General features: G+C 40.1%; 1 protein-coding gene and 1 pseudogene across 1 annotated transcript; both read right to left on the reverse strand.

The window, feature by feature from the left end:
* Window positions 1–267: 267 nt before the first annotated feature.
* LOC123453544 lies at window positions 268–14376 on the reverse strand (annotated as a pseudogene).
* Window positions 14377–14414: 38 nt separating this feature from the next.
* On the reverse strand, window positions 14415–15356 carry LOC101612485 (olfactory receptor-like protein OLF4). The gene has a single exon (XM_004662704.1). It carries the CDS (start codon window positions 15354–15356, stop codon window positions 14415–14417), a length of 942 nt encoding a protein of 313 aa, XP_004662761.1.
* Window positions 15357–19935: the final 4579 nt, after the last annotated feature.

Raw genomic sequence — 19935 nt, forward strand, 5'->3', positions numbered from 1 at the left:
GCCTTTCTTATTGGTTTAAATTTGCCTGCATTTTTGCCTTGAAGCTCATAGGTGTTGCTGGCTCCCCTCTCTCTCCAAGCTGGGGCTCTATGCTTGATCAGTTGGTTCTAGTTCAATATTGCCAACAGACACTTTTCCACTGGTTAAAACTGTGATGGCAGGCATCTGTTCTGCCTTGAGTTTGAATTCTCTAAAAGAAAAAAAAAGTTGTAATAGAAGAGCCTGGACTTCTACTCTACAGAAGTGTCATTTACAGAGTAGAGTGTTTCACAAGCTAAACAGTCTCCACAAAGCTCCTTTCATGTCTTTGTTCCTTAAGCTGTAGATAAAAGGAATTAACATAGGTGTGGCCATCGTGTATATAATGGATGCCACCATCCCAGTGTTTTCAGAGTAGGAGGCTGAAGGCTGGAAATATACCAAAAAGACAGTATTGAAGAGACAACTGTTAGGTGAGACCCACAGGTAGAGAAGATCTTGTGCTTTCCCCCACTAGAGGGGATCATAAGGACGGTGTGCATGATGTGTGCATAAGAGACCAGGACACAGCTGAGTGGACAACACCTGAGAGGGCTGCTTCAGTGAACATCATAAGCTGAAAGGTGTGAGTATCTAAACAGGCAAGTTTGAGAAGTGAGAGGTCACAGAAAAAGTATGGGATGGAATGGGAGTCGCAGAAGGACAGTTGAGCCATTTGGAGCATTAGTGAAAAGGCCAGCAAGTTGGAAAAGAGCCAAGATGTGACCACCAGCAGCATACATCGTTGGGGACACATGGTTGTGTTATAGCGTAAAGGACGCAGCTGGCTACATAGCGATCATATGCCATCACAGCCAGCAGGAAGTCATCCAGGAGAGCCATGCCATGAAGAAATACATCTGCACAAGGCACCCAGTATAGGAGATGGTGTGGTGCTGAGTTTGGATGTTGGCCAGCACCTTGGGAACAAGTGAAGCAGGTGTCTATGAAGGACAGGTTATCCAGGAAGAAGTACATGGGTGTATGGAGGTGCTGGTCAGAGCCAAGGGCAAAGATGATCAGTAGATTCCAGGGACATGCCCAGAAAGATCCTGAATAGGAGAGTCTGCTCTGAGTGCTCAGCAAAACCCAGGAGCAGGAAATATGAGATGATGGTTTGGTTTCTACTTTCTTTCTGAGGCAGAGAAATCAACAGGTAGTTGCTATAGCTTTGAAACGTACAGATGCCAAGGACTTTGAGTTTTCTGTTTCTGAGGAAACTGAGTGATAATGACTTGTTGCTATAACTTTCTATTTGCAAACATGTACGAATATAAGGCATGTGGAATATCAGCATGATGCATTGGCACAGGGATGTAATGTGATTTCCTCATTATGATTTTATGGGATTTTTTTTTTCCTGTAGGTTGTCTGAGTGAGACCGAATAGGGATGCTCTTCAAAACACTTCTTCAGCTTTGGTTCTTTCATAAAAGCCCTTGGGATAAGTTTCAACCTTGGTGTGTTTCTCAGCTCTGTGCCTTGCTTGTGTTTTAAATTTTGGCAAATCTATCTGCCTCCTCTCTTTGTGTAAATATATAGTAATTTGATCATATACGTCTCCCCTTATCCTGTCTTGTCCCCGTCCCACTGCCACTGAACCCTTTCTTCTTCCTCCCACATATTAGTAGATCAGTCATTGAAGAGAATGACTCCCTCTCCCCCAGCAAGCATGGGCTCAGGTGTTCAGGGAAGGGTAGAGGACTCAAAGGTCCCTTTTCTATTCATGACAGAAAGGTGACTGTCCCTATTTTGTGCAGGGCTTGTGCAGGTCACCACTGCTGCTATGAGTTCATGAATGTAGTGGCCATGTCATGTACAGGTGAGCTGGAGTTTATTACTGATCCTGGAGCATGCTGGCTTTTTCTTTTTCTCACAATGCTCCAGTCTCTGCTGCCCACAGGACTGGGACTACAGATGTGGATGGCCATGCCCAGCTGTTTATATGAGTCCTGGGGCTTGAACTGGAGCTATGCCTCAGGTTTCTTGAGGCCCTCATGCTTGCACAGGACGTGCTCTTAACCTTGGAGTCTTTTTTCTCTTTTTCTGTTTTTGAGGTAGGGTCTCACCCTAGCTCAGGCTGACCTGGAATTCACTAAGGAGTCTCAGGGTGGCCTCGAATTCACTATGATCCTCCTACCTCTGCTTCCAGAGTGCTGGGATTAAAGGCGTGCACCACCATGCCTGGCTCTCTAGTCCTTTTATGTTCATTACACCCCATTCCCCAGTGTTAGTTTTTGGAACTTCTAATCTCCTTTAAGCCTTGCTTTTCTTACCTATAAACTATAGATATTAAGCCTACATGAGACAGATCAAGTTGACAGCATCTTAACCATCACAGTATTCATGACCTCACAGTGGCTAAATGTCCTTATGTAAGACCTGTATAGTAAGGGGGAAAATGACATCAAAATGGGAAAGAGACTAGTTGGAAAGAAGAAGGGATTCAGTGGAGATGGGATTTGGGAGGGGATAAAAGGAAAGGTGGAAGGAGGGGATTATGATCAGGATACATCACCTATATGTGAGGAAGTTGACAATAAAAAGTTGAAAAATGAAAGGCTGGGCATGGTGGTACACACCTTTAATCCCAGCACTCAGAAGGTAGAAGTAGGAGGATCACTACTGTGAGTTTGGGGCCAGGTAGTGAATTCCAGTTCAGCCTGGGTTAGAGTGGGACCCTACCTTAAAAATACACACACACACACAAATTAAAAAAGAAATGGAATAGAGAAAGATTTATTACCTACAGCAGGGAAGTTGTATGGTAGTTATTTCCAAAGCAATGTCCTATAGATGTGTTTTCCACTTTAATTTATCATCTTTACCCTTGTTAGGGTTCTATTTATATCTGCTTTAGAAATCCTTCCTATCCTGAGTTCAGGAAGATGGTTTCCTATAATTTCTTTAAAAACTACACACACACACACACACACACACACACACACACACACACACACACACACACATATGTTTAAGCAGACACTTTGTATGGACACATCATGTGTTCATTGGCACCATCATTTCCCCTTTTCCTTGCCATCATTCCACTGAGGGCCCTCCTCAGTGGAATTGCTGGTATTTACCATGGGATTGTAGGTTATGAGTTGTTACAGCAGTAGTCAGTAATTGTTGGAGGGGGCAATGCCTCTGGATATTCCCTCCCATGCTGTGGCTCTTGCAATCTTTCCATCCCCTCTTCCACAGAATTCCCTGAACCTTGGTGGGTGTATTTTAAATCCGCTTTAGTGTTGTACTCTCTGCAACTTCTGGATTTCTCCTTTGGTACATTTTGAGTATCCTTAGCGTCTATTGCCATCACTGTGGTGCAGGTTATCAGGCTGTTTGTGGAAGCAGCACTCTTGCTCATCTTGCCAATTCCTCTGTGGTTTTACCTAGCCCTGGCTGACATGCAAGGGGTGGCTCATCTCTTGACAGGGAGTCAGTTATCTTTTATGTCTTGTTGGTAGATTTTAATTGTCCTCTCTTCTTGCTGCCTTTTATAAAAGAAAAACATATTCTCCAACAGAAAGTGAGATTAACATGTGTTAAAGGGAATAAGCATTGGTAATTTAGAAAGATTGTAATGTGTGTAGCTTCTCTTTTGGCCAAAGATTAGTGGGAACTTCTCATTGGAGTCCATGATCTCAGTCTCCATAGGATCCTGACTTGGTTCTTAGTTCCAGCTATGGGCTCGTTTCCAAGTGATCAGATCTCTTAGCCAATCAGAGAGCCATTGCTTACCCACCTAGACTGGGTACTATTATTGCATAGGTGTGTACACCTTGTCAGGTTGGTTGTTTCATATAGAAGTGTCACCTGCTTGTTAGCAATATTGTTGGCCATTTTCCCCCAGTAGGTCATGTAGCACTTTCCAGCATTATACAGGCTAACTATCTGAGAACTGGCTTCCATCCAAATTCCAGCCATATCCCCTGACGTTTTGTGTTGGTAGCATGTGACACTTTTAGCATAGGGTCTTACATTTTACCTTAGGTGGGAATTTTTTTTAATAGTTTTGCTTTTAATAATTAGTTCTGGAACTCAGGTACTGGAATTAATATATTTTTGTGGTAGTGGGGATCAGACCAAGGCCCCACATGTGGTAGGCAATTGCTCTATCTCTGAGCCACACTGAGGTATGAGACTGATCTTGATGAATAGTGTGATGTAGACATAGTCTGTATATTATTAATTATTTTATATATTACCTCAAGTTATATAATTATAAATTCTAATCATGTATCTATAAACTTTTATGGAATACATGATTATATAAAAATATCACCTGTATTTCTTTGCAGTACTGACATCTTTTATCCATTTACTTATTTTTCTTGTTTCAGTGGCTATAAATCCAAGGAAAATGTGACACAGTTATAATGGTTATTTTTTTTATCATTTAGACAGAGATGATTTAAAAGTCTCTTCCTACGTAAAATATATGGTATATGTTTGGTTAAAAAGGTAAAAGTTTTGCCAGGTGTGGTGGCACACACCTTTAATCTTAGCTCTTGGGAGGCAGAGGTAGAAGGACTGCCATGAGTTTGAGGTCACCCTGAGACTACATAGTGAATTTCAGGCCAGTCTGGGCTAGAGCAAGACCCTACCTCAAAAACAAGCAAACAAACAAACAAACAAACAAAAAACAACGACAACAAAAAAGGGCTGGAGAGATAGCTTAGTGGTTAAGGCACATGACTGTGAAGACTAAAGACTCATGTTTGACTCTCCAGGTCCCATGTAAGCCAGATGCACAAGGTGATGCCATCACGCAAGTTCACGCATGTGCACACAATGGCACACACATTCAATTTCAGTAGCTGGAGGCCCTGACATGCCGATTTTTCTCTATCTCTCTCTTGCTCTCTCTGTGATTAAAAAATAAATAAATAAATAAATAAAGGCGGTCTGTTGGGCTTGCCTCAAAAAAAAAAAAAAAAAAAAAAAAGAACAGGTAAATTTTTCAGCTTAAGGATGCTTTCTGATTTCCTATATGGCCAAGAAGTCATTTTATGAACAGAATTTGAGTTGAATCATTTATTCTTTGCATCTATTGAGATAATGTTACTCTTTTACCCCATTTCTATTAGCATATTGACTCACTCTAACTTTGGGGTCTTTAATCAATCTTGGAAAACTCATCTTAATCGTGGATGATAGCCCCATGCTGGTACTGGGGGATACAAGTCAGTGCCCACTAAGAAAATGAGGAAAAGATAACTAATATGCAAGATTTAGAGAGGAGGGCGGGGGATAGGGGGAGAGAGAGGGTGGGAAGATGTAGAAGATGTAGGTTAGACTTGATCCTACACTCTCCAGTGTCTTGTGGCTCAGGTGTTTCCTGTAAGGGTCTGGTGAAGGTTCAGCCATTTGGTCTGCCTTTTAGGAAGTAGAATTTTATGGTACCATTGCCATTTGGATCTAGATTAGTGTTTCCCACCCTTTCGATGCCCTCCCCTCCCTCCCCATCCATACTAGTGTCTAATCCATGAGATGTTTGCTGGGTATGTAAGGTATCTTGGGTAGATTCAGGTTAGGTGCTATAGATGAGTGAGACTATGTGGCTTTTTTTTTTTTTTTTTTCTGTGATTGGGTAAGTTCACTGAGAATGATCTGCTCTAGATTCAACCATTTTTCCTCAAATTTCTTTGTGTCATTTTTTTCTTACTGCTGTATAGAATTCCATTGTGTAGATATACCACATCTTAGTTATCCATTCTTCTAGTGATGGACATCTGGGTCGATTCCAGCTCTTAGCAATTACGAATTGGGCTGCTACAAACATGGTTGAGCAAATCTCTCTAGCCTGTGGTTTGAAGGTTTTAGGGTAGATGCCCAGTAAAGGAATAACTGGGTCTGCTGGTATCTCTATAGTCAGCTTTTTCAGGAGTCTGCAGATTGCTTTCCAAAGTGGTTGTACCATCCTACATTCTCACCAACAGTGGATGAGTGTTCCTGCTTCTCCACATCCTCGCCAGCATTTATTTTCGTTTGATTTTTTGATGTTTGTTATCATTATTGGGGTAAGGTGGAATCTCATAGTTGTTTTAATTTGCATTTCTCTGATGATTAGGAATGATGAACATTTTCTTATGTGTGTGTTTGCCACTTGTATTTCTTCCTCTGTGAACTGCCTATTCATTTCTTTGCCCCATTTTGTGAGTGGGGTGTTTGGCTTCTTACTGTTTAGAGTTTTGAGTTCTTTGTAGATCCTAGAGATTAGGCCTCTATCAGTTAGATAACCCACAAATATTTTCTCCCATTCTGTGGGTAATCTATTGGCTTTGCTTATTGCATGCTTGTCTGTAAAGAAACTCTTCAGCTTCATATGATCCCATTGGTTGAGTGACTGTTTAAGTTTGTGAGCTACTGGGGTTTTGTTCAGGAAGTCTTTTGCCATTCCTATATCATGGAAAGTACTTCCTAAATTTTCTTCGAGTACTATTTGAGTTTCTGGTCTTATATTGAGGTCTTTGATCCATTTGGATTTGAGTGTAGTGCATGGTGAAATGTGTGGATCAAGTTTCAGTTTCCTGCATGTGGTTATCCAGTTTGTCCAGCACCATTTGTTGAAGATGCTGTCTTTTTTCCAGCCTATATTGTTTGGGCCTTTGTCGAATATCAAGTAGTAGATGACATATATATTCTTCATTGTTATAATTGGATTGTTAATACTTTACTTGGACTGCTGACTTTGTACCAATAAATAAGTTCGTCTGTTTTACTTTCTTTTTTAACCATTTCTTACTAGCATTTGGTTATCAAGTTGATGCTAATAAAGGCACCAGTTTTTCTTCTTTTTTCTTTTTTTCCGAGGTAAGGTCTCATTCTAGCTCAGGCTGACTTGGAATTCACTATGTAGTCTGAGGGTGCCCTCAAACTCATGGTGATCCTCATACCTTGCCTCCTGAGTGCTGAGATTAAAGGCATGTGCCACCATGCTTGGCTTCTTTTTTATTTAATTTTAATTTTAATTTTTTTATTAATTAGTTTTGTATTCAGCAAATAAAGTCAGTTTGGTACCATTATTAGGCTCATCCGTGACCTACTCCCTCCCCTTGGCCCCTCCTTGTTGAGGTATATGGGTCATGCATTCTGGAGTTAGCCCACAGCTATGGGTAGGATAAATGTCTGCATATCATGACCCAACATGTGGCTCTGACATTCTTTCCACTCCCTTTTCCACAAAATTTCCCTGAGCCATGCTGGGTTCATTTTTAGTCTGCTTCAGTGATGAGGTGTTGGGGGCCTCTGGGTCTCTGGATCTCTGATTTGGTAGGAGTTGATTTTTCTGTGTTGATCTCCTTCACCTTTGTTCTGGTACCTGGTTCACCAAGAAAACAGCATCCTTGCTTGTTTTACCAATTGTTCTTAGTTTCAGCCAGAGCCCTTTTGAGGTATGATGGGGTGGCTTTCTCCTTAGGATCTACATCTATCTGAAAAAGAGAAGCAGATTCTCCAATGGAGAGTATGTTAGCACCAGAGAAATGAGATAACTTACTTTTTTTTTTTAATAGAGAATTTAATAGGTGTAGGCCCTCTTGTAGCCCATGATTGATGTTAGCTTGATAGTGGAGAGTGGGCTTATGTTTGGCTATGGTTCTGACTTGTTTCCCAGCTCAAGCTATGGGTCCAGTACCACTGAGCGGATCAATTAGCCAATCTAGAGCAGTTGGTTCCCCACCATGGCTGTGTGCCACTATTGCACTTGTGTGGGTATCACGACAGGTTATTTGCTGCTACGTAGGTTAGACCATGAGTTGCTTGGACAGATATTGGTCATTTCCCCCAGTCACCCATGTAGTACCTTCTGGCACTAGATGGGGCTGACTGTCTGGGGGCTGACTCGCTTCCAGCTTCCAGCCAGATACAGAGAAAGAAATAAGGGACATGGTCCCATTTTCAATAGCAACAACAACAAAAATACCTTGAATAACGTTAACTAAGGAAGTGTAAGATCTATACAACAAAAACATAAAAACACTCAAAAAAGAAATTGAGGAGGACTTGAGAAAATGGAAAGGCCTCCTATTTTATTTTATTTTTTTGAGGTAGGGTCTTGCTCTAGTTCAGGATGACCTGAAATTCACTATGTAGTCTCAGTCTAGCCTCAAACTCACACATAGCGATCCTCCTATCTCTGCCTCCTGAGTGCTGAGATTAAAGGTGTGCACCACCATGCCTGGTTAAGGCACCAGTTTTTAATTAGATTCAACTTATATAAAAATGCTTTATACCATGGTTATAGAACTTTATAAATGCTTGTCAGTTTCAGTGTTTATATCATCAGGGACCAGTTATAAACAGTTGGGACACCAGCAGTGATATGTGTAGACCATATGTGTGAATAATATTGCTTTAAATATGAATATTGGCACTTACTTTAAATTTCACACCTTTTTTGCTGGCTTCTAAAGTTTCAGGTCCTGGTAAGCTGAGATGAGGGGAGATCCCATCCCCAACACTACTTCCACATGGGCTCTCTACCCCCCTCTTGCCTTACATATGGCAGGAGCTCTCTATACTTCCTTCTCTTAGTCTAATAAAGTCTCTCTAAACCTTAAAAAGTAGCACATCTGTATCCTAGATGATTTCTCTGACCTTTATATTTACTGTTGAATATGACTGATCTCTTTAGCAACTGACTATACCAGTTCTGTAGAAATCTGTCCTTATTAATGATTCTTTTCCCCCCATCACCCCCATCTAATCCATCATTTTTATCCTATTAAACTGTTTTATGTCTTCATGGTTCATACTTTAGTACAAAACTCTTATCATGCCAGGTCAAACTCCACATAGCTGACTGCAAGTATGATTTTCCTCCAAAGGTCAGTCTGTTTATAAATGTTTCCATGTTTTCTTGGCTGGATAGTGTATAAGAGTCATACTTTCAAAGGGTTAAGAGGTGTTTGCAGAACATCAGGGAGGTTTCTGCAGCTCCGGCTGTATAAATGAAAAGGAAGAAGGTACTGATTGGAGGGAGCACCAGGAGCTAAGCAGAGGCTGGAGGATGCTTTGGAACTTCTGAGGGAGAAAGGATGCTATGGACTTCCTTTTCTAACCGAAAGCAGCACGCCTCCTTTAGGCCCGTAATGAAACCAGATTGTAGCCTTTCATTAAGATGGCCTTAAGTCTTTTGCAACTTATTAATTGCAATGTTTGTTCTTTCAGTGTTTACTTTTTTGAGTTCTTTATATTCTTGGCTATTATTCTGCCTTTGGAGGATTAGATGACAAGCATTTTGTCACATTCTGTATGTGGTGTTTTTACTCTTGTTTCCTTTGATGTAAAGGTTTTAATTTGATGCAGTGCCATCGGTCAATTATTATTTTCTGATCTTATTATCTCTGGAGTGTTCCCCATAGTCATTGGCTATACATGTATCTTTATGCAGATGTCCTGAAGGTTCTTTGATACTTTTCTCTAGAAGTTTCAGCTTCATGTCTTGTGTTACAGGCTAGATTCACTTTGAGTTGCTTTTTGTACGGGGATGAGGTAGTTAAATTTCAGCCTTTTGTACCACTGATTAGAGAGTTCCCTCCCATAATATAAATTCTTGAATCCTTTCTTGAAAAATCAGACAGTTGTATGGTTTTCTTTCTTGGTTATCTCATTCTATATTTATGCTGCTCTTCTTATTGTGTCTATTTGTTTTGTACAATTTATAGGCACTAATAAGGAAACAATTTCATAATTTAGAAGTAACTTGTTTTTTAATTGTCTTTTGTTTTTGTTTTGAGACAGGGTCTTATTATGTAGCCCAAATTGACCCTGAACTCTTGATCCTTCTGTCTCAATCCCTTAAGTGTAGAGATTAACAGTATGTGCCAAGACACCTAGCAGAACACACTGGTTTAGTCATTTTGAATTTTCTTTGAGAAAAGAGTTTTGGACACTTCTACAACTTTAAAAAAATCCTAAATCTAAAGGCATGTATGTGGTACTACGCCCAGCTGTAGCTCCCTATTTTGCAGCTATAACTCTTCATTCTAGTATTTACATGTAAAGTTATAAATTTCCAGTAATGCTTTGTGTTTTTCTTTATTCAGATGAAAACATTTTCTAATAATCATTATGATTTCCTTTCTCACCCCTAGATTATTCCTACTGAGGTCCTAAATCCCAAATATATGGGTAATCTTAGTTATAATTTTGTTATGATTTTTAGCTTAACTGCATGTGGTCTATATGACTGACCTTTTATCATTTATTGAGATTTGTTTAGTGACTCAGTAAGTGGACAAAGATTGCAATTTCCTTTTTGAGTTCTAACAAATGATGTATTCATTATTGTATATATGTCCATTAGGTTAATATTGCTGCTGGGTGTGGTGGTGCATGCCTTTAATACCAGCATTTTGGAGGCAAAGGTAGGAGAATCACTGTGAGATTGAGGCTTGCCTGAGACTGCATAGTGAATTCCAGGTCAGCCTGTGGCAAAATGAGACCCTACCTTGAAAAAGAAGAAAGAGGAAGAGGAGGAAGAGGAAGAGAATGAGGAAGAAGGAGAAGAAAGAGTATTTCCCTTGATAGGCTAGAGAGATTGCTCAGTGATTAAGGTGCTTGTCTGCAAATGGGCTGGGTTTGATTCCCAAGTGTCCATGTAAAGCCACAAAGTGGCACATATATCTGGAGTTTGTTTGCAGCAGCTGGAGGACATGGAATGCCCATTCTCTGTATCTTTCTTCTCTCTATCTCTCTGCTTGCAAATAAACATTTAAAAATATTGCCAATTGTACTTTTCAAATATTCTATATTGTTGCTGAATTTAGAATAACCTACTTATCCAGTGAATTACAAGTGTGTTAAAAAATCTCTTATTAAGAACAGATTTGCCTGTTTCTCCTTGTTGTTCTACTCATTTTATTACTGTATGCTTATAAAAACAATTAAAATTGTTATATTTTCCTATAAAAGAAAGGGTTAATTATTTCAAAATAAACCTTATATTTGTAATAATCTCCTTAAGTTTATTTATTTGATAACAGCAGATTGATCCCTCCAAATTTAAGACATTATTTTCAGTTCTTGCATTTTCAACCACTCTATATTTTTATGTATGTTGAATAAACATTTTATTCAAGAAGTATTTATTAAAGTATCCAGAAAATCATTAAAATCACATGTTTTTAGTGTAATAGATTTTCTGAAAGTAAACACACTCATATCACCAGCCCCCAGATCATTACACAGAACAGGCTCACCAACACAGAATCCCTCTGGAGGTCCCTGTTCAGAGATAGCATTTATAAAGGTTGACAAATCTATTGTACAATATGCATATGACTAATTTACAGACAGTTACAGGGACATATTGAGAAAGGACCAATTTAACTGTATGATTTCATTCTAAGGTAATATCTGCTGATGTTGAAAACAATATATTTTACTAGGAAATCAAAAACCATGCTGATTATTTGTAGGAAGCTTGTATGGAGAAGGATTTTGTAGTCATAAACTCAGGAAAAACATTGCATGGAAGACTATTGATTTGATAATATACAAAATTAAAAATGACCTAACATGCAAAAAAATCACAAAAGTGGGAGGAAAAAAGAGAGGATAATGAGGAGGGAAGAAAAAAAAAATACCCCATGTTTTCTCTATGAGACCAAAGAGGGATTATTTGGAGGAAGAAGTAGATTATCATCAGGAATCAAGGGTGATAGGGGAGGGGTAATGGAGTTGAATATGAGCAAGGTACAGTGATCTATGTATGAAGAAGTCATAATGAAACCCACCATTTTGTATGCTAGATAAAAAGATTAATAACTCCCTGCCCACAAAGAATACTTGGTAACTGAGGCATTTAGATAACAAAACCAGATATCTACTGATGATATTGTTAATGTAAAAGGGCTTGTAAAATTCAGCAAAAGTCTCCAATAAGGTAATGGGAAGATGACACAAACTAACAGTAACAGAAATGAAAAAAAAATTGTGTGTTAGCATAGCAAATTGGTCCCCTTGCTACTAACTAAATAATGAAAAGGAGATGCCATTTTTAGTATCATATTATTATATTATATAGTCAGTTATTATATACATGATATTGTAGTTATAACCATGTGGAAAGTATGAGCATCAAAGTCTTAGAGGATTCAGATAAAAAGCATATATGTATATCACATGTGCTTCTTGTAGCCCTTTGCATTCCTTCGCTGAGGGCATATTGTAATTCAGATATTGACTCAAGAAGTTTTAAACATCTTGTTCTGTGTTTAAATAGAGAGAAAAAAGTGACCTAGGCTGGGCATGGTGGCACACGCCTTTCATCCCAGCACTTGGGAGGCAGAGGTAGGAGGATCACCATGAGTTTGAGGCCACCCTGAGACTACAAAGTAAATTCTAGGTCAGCCTGGACTAGAGTACGACCCTACCTCAAAAAAAAAAAAAAAAAAATCCAGAAAAAGAAAAAGAAAAAACTGACCTAATACTATGTACAGGGTTTTTATATGGTCCACAGTGAGCCAAGAAGATACATTAGAGTGAAAATTGGGAGCATTGGCTATTTCAATATCCTTTCTTGCTTCCACATCAGAGCCTCTAAGAGAAATTGGTGTATGCATGTGGGTGTGGGTGTGCGTGCGCATGCACGTGCACATGTATTTGTGTACTAATTATCTTCTCATTGCTCATTGGGACAAAAATACTTGACAAAAATCTGTTTAAGGGAAGAAGGGCTTATTTCAACTTACAGTTCTAGGTCACAGTCCATCATGGTCAGAGAAGGCATGGTCACAGGAGCTGGAGACAGCTGGTCACATTTAGCTCATGGTAAGGAAGCAGGGAGTGATGAATGCTGATGCTCAGCCAGCCCTTTACTTTTTACGCAGTCTAGGACCCCAGCTGATGAAATGGTTTTGCCCATAGTTAAGGAATGTCAGAAGCTAACCTAATCTTGACAATCCCTCATAGGTTATTCCAGGTCCTGTCAAGTTGACAATCAAAATAAATCACCATCCTTTGTAGCATAGATTTTGGCTTTATTTCAAAACAAATACTGGAAGGGTTAAAAAATGTTCTACTTAAACACACTGCTTTTGTTTGTTTTTGTTTATCAAGGCAGGGTTGCACTCTAGCCCAGGCTGGCCTGGAATTCACTATGTACTCTCAGGGTGGCCTCAAACTCATGGCAATCCTCCCACTTCTGCCTCATGAGTGCTGGGATTAAAGGCATGTGCCACAATGCCTGGCTTAAACATATTACTTTTGAATACATTAAAGATAACAGACCAAAATAAGAATTGTTTTCAAAGACTTTCAATGTATTATTAGGTCATATCTTATAAAACCTCAGTCATCTGACAACAGTGTTATATTAATCTAAGGAAATCTTAGACAAAAAAATCAGGAAAAAAGCTGGGTGTGGTGGCACACACCTTTAAGCCCAGCACTTGGGAGGCAGAGTTAGGAGGATCGCCTAGAGTTCGAGGCCACCCTGAGAATACATAGTGAATTACAGGTCAGCCTGGGTTAGAGTGATACCCTACCTAGCAAAACCAAAAAAAAAAAAAAAAAAAAAAAAAAAAAAAATCAGGAAAAAGTATTTATGATTTTGTCCATAGTATTTATCAACAATGTAAAATACCAAAGTGATGAGAACAAGACAAGAGATAAATTATGTAAAGTTTCAATGTTTTTAAATTGTGGGATTGTAACTATTGTCTTTTCTTTTGTCTATGTTTCTAAATTTTACAAAGTTACTATTACGATATGTGTTATAGGCAGTAAAATAAACCTGTGCATAACAACTAAGGAATCAAGGACTTGTTTTCATAACTAATAAACTCTGTTTTAACATCTTTATCCACATCCCAGGATTTGAATCAGTTTGATGATCTGTCTATGCCTACTGCCTTATTTAACAATTAGTCTTGCTCTCTTAGTTTCAGCAAATAGCATGTCTTCTTGGTTCAGTTTTCTCCATGTAGATGCTAAATTCTTTCAGACAGCCACTACCAAAGCTGGGCTTGGAAATGGTCCTTAAAGCTCAGAGCCCTTGAGCCTTCTCCAGTTTTGTCTGCATTTCTTTGTCTTTTGAGAGAACAAGCCTTAGTTATAGATGAGCTGTAATCTGACCTTCTTTTTAGAAATGAAGTTTTGTCAGATTTCTCTCTCAGTGGTTCTGACCCTCTCCCTGGGCACCTGAACTCTCTAACTGGGTCACTCTGAAGGCATATCTCGCTACTCTTTCTCCTCAAGATGCAGCTCTACGCTTGGACAGCTTGTCTTGTTCCAGCTCTTCTATGTCAGTCATGCTTAGTCTGTTAAACCTTTTTGTCAGTTGAGCATCCATTATGTCTTTGAAGTCTTCAGAAATATTAACAGAGGAGTGCAATGTAGAAGGCATTTTGATAAGCCTGGGCTTCTATTCCGAGAAAGTGCTTTCTAGTAATTACAGTATTTTCCCAAGCCAAAGAGTCTCCACAAAGCTCCCTTCATGTCCTTATTCCTCAAGCTGTAGATAAAAGGATTTAACATGGGGGTGATGATTGTATATATCACAGACACAACCATTCCAGTGTCTGCAGAGTAGGAAGATGATGGTTGGAAATAAACCAGAAAGAGTGTCCCATAGAAAAGAGCGACCACTGTTAGGTGAGAGCCACAGGTAGAAAAGACTTTGTGCTTCCCTCCGGCAGAGTTAATCCGGAGGATGGTATGCATGATGTGGGCATAAGAAACTAAGACACAGATGAGAGGAATCATGCCTGAGAGAACTGCTTCAGTTAACATTGTGACTTGAAAGGTATGAGTGTCTGAACAAGCAAGCTTAAGGAGTGGGGGTACATCGCAGAAAAAATGTGGGATGGAATGGGAGGCACAGAAGGAAAACTGAGCTATTGGGAGAATGAGTGAAAAGGCCAAGAGGGTGGAGCAGAGCCAGGATGTGGCCACCAGCAGCAGGCAGCACTGGGGACCCATGCTCATACTGTAGTGTAGAGGAAGGCAGATGGCTACATAGCGATCATACGCCATCACGCCAAGTAGGAAATCATCCTGCAGGGTCAATGTCATGAAGAAATACATCTGCATGAGGCACCCAGTATGGGAGATGGTATGATGTTGGGTCCAGATGTTTACTAGTACTTTGGGGACAATGGTGCAGATGAAGCAGATCTCAGTGAAGGACAGGTTAGCCAGGAAGAAGTACATGGGTGTGTGGAGGTGCTGGTCAGCAACAATAGCTAGGATGATGAGCAGGTTCCCAAATAGAGTGACCAGGTACATGCCCAGGAAGATCCAGAATACAAAAAGCTGTAGCACTGGGTATCCAGAGAAGCCCAGGAGCAAAAAGTCAGTGAGAGTGCTTTGGTTTCTCATTTCCATTTAAAGTGGAAATAATATGTGGTAAATATTGATTAAAATACATATATTCCAAAATTATATCATCCCAAGGTTCTCATCTGTTTTCTGTGATTTCCTCAAAGGTCACAAAGATGCACTGGTGCTCTGTGGTGCACATAAACATGGGTAGTGGTGAGAACTCTGGACAGTGATAATGGAAGATGACTTTGGGAGTGACTTTTGCACGTTAGCTCTCTAGCCAGTTGTTCTGTTGTCCTCCTAGATGAGCTTGACATGGAGTTCAGCTAGGAAGAACTTGCCTTGGTCCTTGAGCCTCCTCTCTTTTTTAAATAGGAAAGCTATTAAGTTCATAGGCTTGTGAGATTTGAATGAGATGTCTTGAAGATATTCATTTACTAGAAAATTATTTTGGAGATGTGTGTGTGTGTGTGTGTGTGTGTGTGTGTGTGTATGTGTGCAGAGACAAGGTTCCAATTTACATAAGTAGGTCATAGGACTCAGATATGATTGGTATATGGGGGCATCTGACCTTTTTTCTTCTGAAGCTCCATCAAGTGAGCTAATATGGATAAAATAGCTTTATAAACTTAAACTCACTTAACATGTAAAAGTTCCCACCATCAGTCACTGCCAACAGTGTTCCTGGTAGCCTCCATGAGCAGGAGGGTGGGGCTGGTATCTTCCATTATATGTCCTTTCTAAGTGTGTCATCTGCTCTGCAGTGTAAACATGCTCTTATCCTCTCTGAACTCCACTTCCACAACCCGTAAATGGCATGTATAGTTATGTTGTTATAGATAAGCAGTGAAATCACATATCCACATTTCTAGTATAGAGTAGGCTTTTGATAAACTATGGTAAGAGTTACTACATATTGTTAGTAGTCATAGCTAAAGTGGAGCCGGGGTTCCTGATAAACTGAAGCCTGCTAGATGACTTGCCTCCCTCTAAATCTCAGTTACCTTTCATATTTTGGGTAAATTACTTCATGTGAGCCTCGTTATATTCATCTCTAAGATGTGTTCATAAACCTACTATGTACTATTGAGAGAATCCAAATGTCAGAATCCACTGAAGGTTTTTTGTTTTTTTTTTTCAGGACCTATGATTTAAAACTCAAAATGAAATGCTTTCACTCAGTTGGGTGATGAGCAAACATTGCCTGTCTGGGATAATGTTATATTCTTGGATGTAGTTATATACACATTCTGCCTGGGTCTGACACACCTTATGTGGCCACCAGCCTATGGGTCGTGACATTGAACATGTTACTCAGGCTTGATGGGCTTGCTTTCTGCATCTGTTTAGAGCAGAACAATTCCTAGCTCTTGAAGCTGTTGTGAATATTCAACTAGATAAGGGTTGTCAGAACTAGGAACAATGGCTGGCTCATGAAACATTATCTTATCCTAAATTTCTCTTAATTGAATTAACAAAATGGGAATGCTTTCTAGAATGACCTCTATGTTTTACCCAGGGCTTTCTTGCTTTTAAGAGGAAAAGTCACACTCCTGGGGGAATACGTTCATCCTCAGGTAAATTGGAATGACTGTTAATCCTGTCATTTTCATGGTTAGCATCTGTGTGAAGTTGGATTTTGAATATCTAAAATATATGACATTGTAGCTGTCATGATCATCAATACCATTATCATGACCTTTGAGTGGCGATGGCTTTGATCTAGCAGTATCATGACAGAGCATCCACTTGTGAGGGTACAGACCCCAGAACGAGTTTTGGATATGTTTCCTTGATCCCAGCTATAGAACAAACCTAAATTCATATACCTCAAATGACTCTGAGGCAGGAGAAAGGGAAGGATAGAGGGATGAGTGGTTGTATGGAGAGAGGGGATCAGTTGTTGAGGTTGTTAAGGTCCTTAGGTATTGGCACAGAATGATTGTGAGGACTACGCATGATCAAGCGGGCTGAGAGTGAAGTGTTTGCACAATACAGGGGTGAGAACCATCAGTACACAGTTTTAATGTCTTGGCTTTGCCAGGAACGTGGATACAGCTGATCTATGTCAACTTCAGGCTGGACTCTTAAGTGAATACTGTGAATGTTAAGTCAAGACCTTTCTCACGATGATCAGGAAAGGCAGGTTGTACTTGGCTGAAGTGAGGAAAGGACAGAAAATGAGGAAGGAATAGGGGAGGAGTGAGGTGTGTGTGTGTGTGTGTGTGTGTGTGTGTGAGAGAGAGAGAGAGAGAGAGAGAGAGAGAGAGAGGAGCAGAGAGACAGACAGACAGACAGACAGACAGAGAGAGACACACAGAGATATTTATCCCTTCTTACCTGGAAATCTTGACCATCCTCAGAATCTGCCTTTCTTTGATCTGCTTTCCCTACTTCTCCTCAGAAGGACAGACTGGATCCTAGGTCTTCCTTCCTTCCTTCTTCTTTCTTTTCTTTCTTCCTTCTTTCTTTTCTTCCTTCCTTTCTTTCTTCCTTTGTTTCTTTCTTTTTTTTTTTTTGGTTTTTTAAAGTAAGGTTTCACTCTAGCCCAGGCTGACCTAGAATTCACTATGTAGTCTCAGGGTGGCCTTGGACTCATGATAATCCTCCTACCTCTGCCTCCCGAGTACTGGGATTAAAGGCGTGCACCATCATGCCCAGCTAGGTGTTCCTTTCTTAACTCAAGTCTGGAGCAACCTGTCTTTAGAAACAGAAGCCAGGAAGAGCTGTGGCCTTTGCACATGCTGTGTCTCCTGGGGTACCTCCAAAACCTGGTAGCTAGAGGCAAGATGGGGCAGATGTCCAACTTCCTAGGTGTCCCTCCGGGCTGTGGAGCCCTGAGACTCAGCAGTGTCAAGATCATGTTTATTTCAGAGTAACCAAGTCTGGGAAGTTGGAGAATACTTCTCTTGCTACCCGTTCCAAGTATACCTTTCCCCACCTTAACCTGCCATTCATGAAGGAAATCTATCAACTACCAGAAAATGAATAATTGTAAATAGAACATATTTGGCATGAAGGTAAGCAGTACCACAGTGATTATCTTCAAATGCCTATATCTCTGTCACATAGGAAAAGTAAAGTTTTGTACTTTGTGACTCCAAAAGTAGATATGTGTGGTGGTTTGATTCAGGTGTCCCCCATAAACTTAGGTGTTCTGAATGCTAGGTTCCCAGATAATGGAGATTTGTGAATTAGTGAATTTGTGAATTAGTGGAGGCAGTGTATTTTTTGGGGTAGGCCTACAGTTATTATAGCCTGTGTCCCCTTGCCAGTGTCTGGCACACTTTCCTGTTGCTATTGTCTACCTTATGTTGGCCAGAGGGTAATGTCCACCCTCTACTCATGTTATAGTTTTCCCTGACATCGTGGGGCATCCCCTTGCACCTGTAAGCCAAAATAAACCCTTTTCTCCCAAAAGCTGTTCTTGGTTGGGTGATTTCTGCCAGCAATGTGAACCTGACTGCAACAATATGATCCATATAAAATCTGCAGGGAGTCTAGTGGGAAAAAGAAGGGTTCTAGTGTGGTGGGAAGGGAGAAAAGAAAGGGTAATGGGGGGGTGGAGGAGTGGGATCAAAACATATTTTATACATGCATGGATAAGTTACATGAAAAATTTATTTTTAAAGTTTTATTTATTTATTTGAGAGAGAGAGAAACAGGCAGATATGGGGAAAGAGAAAGAGAGAGAGAAAGTGAGAATGGGCATGACAGAGCCTCTAGCCACTGCAAACAAACTTTAGATGCATGTGCCACCATGCACATCTGGCTTACATGGGTACTGAAGAATTGAACCTGGGTTCTTGGGGTTCACATGCAGGTTCCTTAACCACTAAGCAATCTCTCCAGCCTGAAATTCTTTTTGTAATCTGTAGAACTGGGCCAGAGAAATGGCTTAGTGAGTAAAGAGCTTGCTGTGCACGTATGAGACCTTGAGTTCAGATTTCTAGCAGCCATGGAAAATCTGGGTGGGGAAGACCATGCCTATTATCCCAGCACTCGGAAGACACAGAAAGGAGGCTTCCTAGAGCTTCCTCACTAGCTAGCTAGTCCAGCTGGGCTCATAGAAAAACCATGTCTCTAAAAATAAGGCAGAGAATGAGTGAGTGAGGATTTGGTCTCCACATGCATGTTCACATACATGCATATACACTTGCCCACTCAAGTGCACCCACACACATAAAAAAACACATCCATTCATGCATGCACACATGTGCACAAGTAAGACAATCTGCAGAGGCAATAGGTGCTTCTCCATGATTTACATTTCCATGTGTGGACATGCGAGGACAACTTTGGGTGTCAGTCCTTACCTTCCATCTTGCTTGAAACAGAGTTTCTTGTTCACCTTGTGTTTACCAAGATAACTGGTCTGTAGGCTTCCATGGGATTTCCTGTCTCCACCTCACTTTTTAAAAATTTTTATTTTTTTATTGATAACTTCCATAATTGTAAACAATATACCATGGTTCTACCTCATTTAAAAAAAATTTTATTAGCATTTTCCATGATTATAAAAAAATATCCCATGGTAATTCCCTCCCTGAGGTGCCTTGGATTACAGATGCTCTGTAATGTGGGTTCTGGGGATCCGAACTCACATACTCATGCTTGCATGGCAAGAGCTTTACGCACTGAG

Source organism: Jaculus jaculus, chromosome 1, assembly GCF_020740685.1.
Source record: "Jaculus jaculus isolate mJacJac1 chromosome 1, mJacJac1.mat.Y.cur, whole genome shotgun sequence".
In the NCBI taxonomy this organism is placed as follows: Eukaryota; Metazoa; Chordata; class Mammalia; order Rodentia; family Dipodidae; genus Jaculus; species Jaculus jaculus.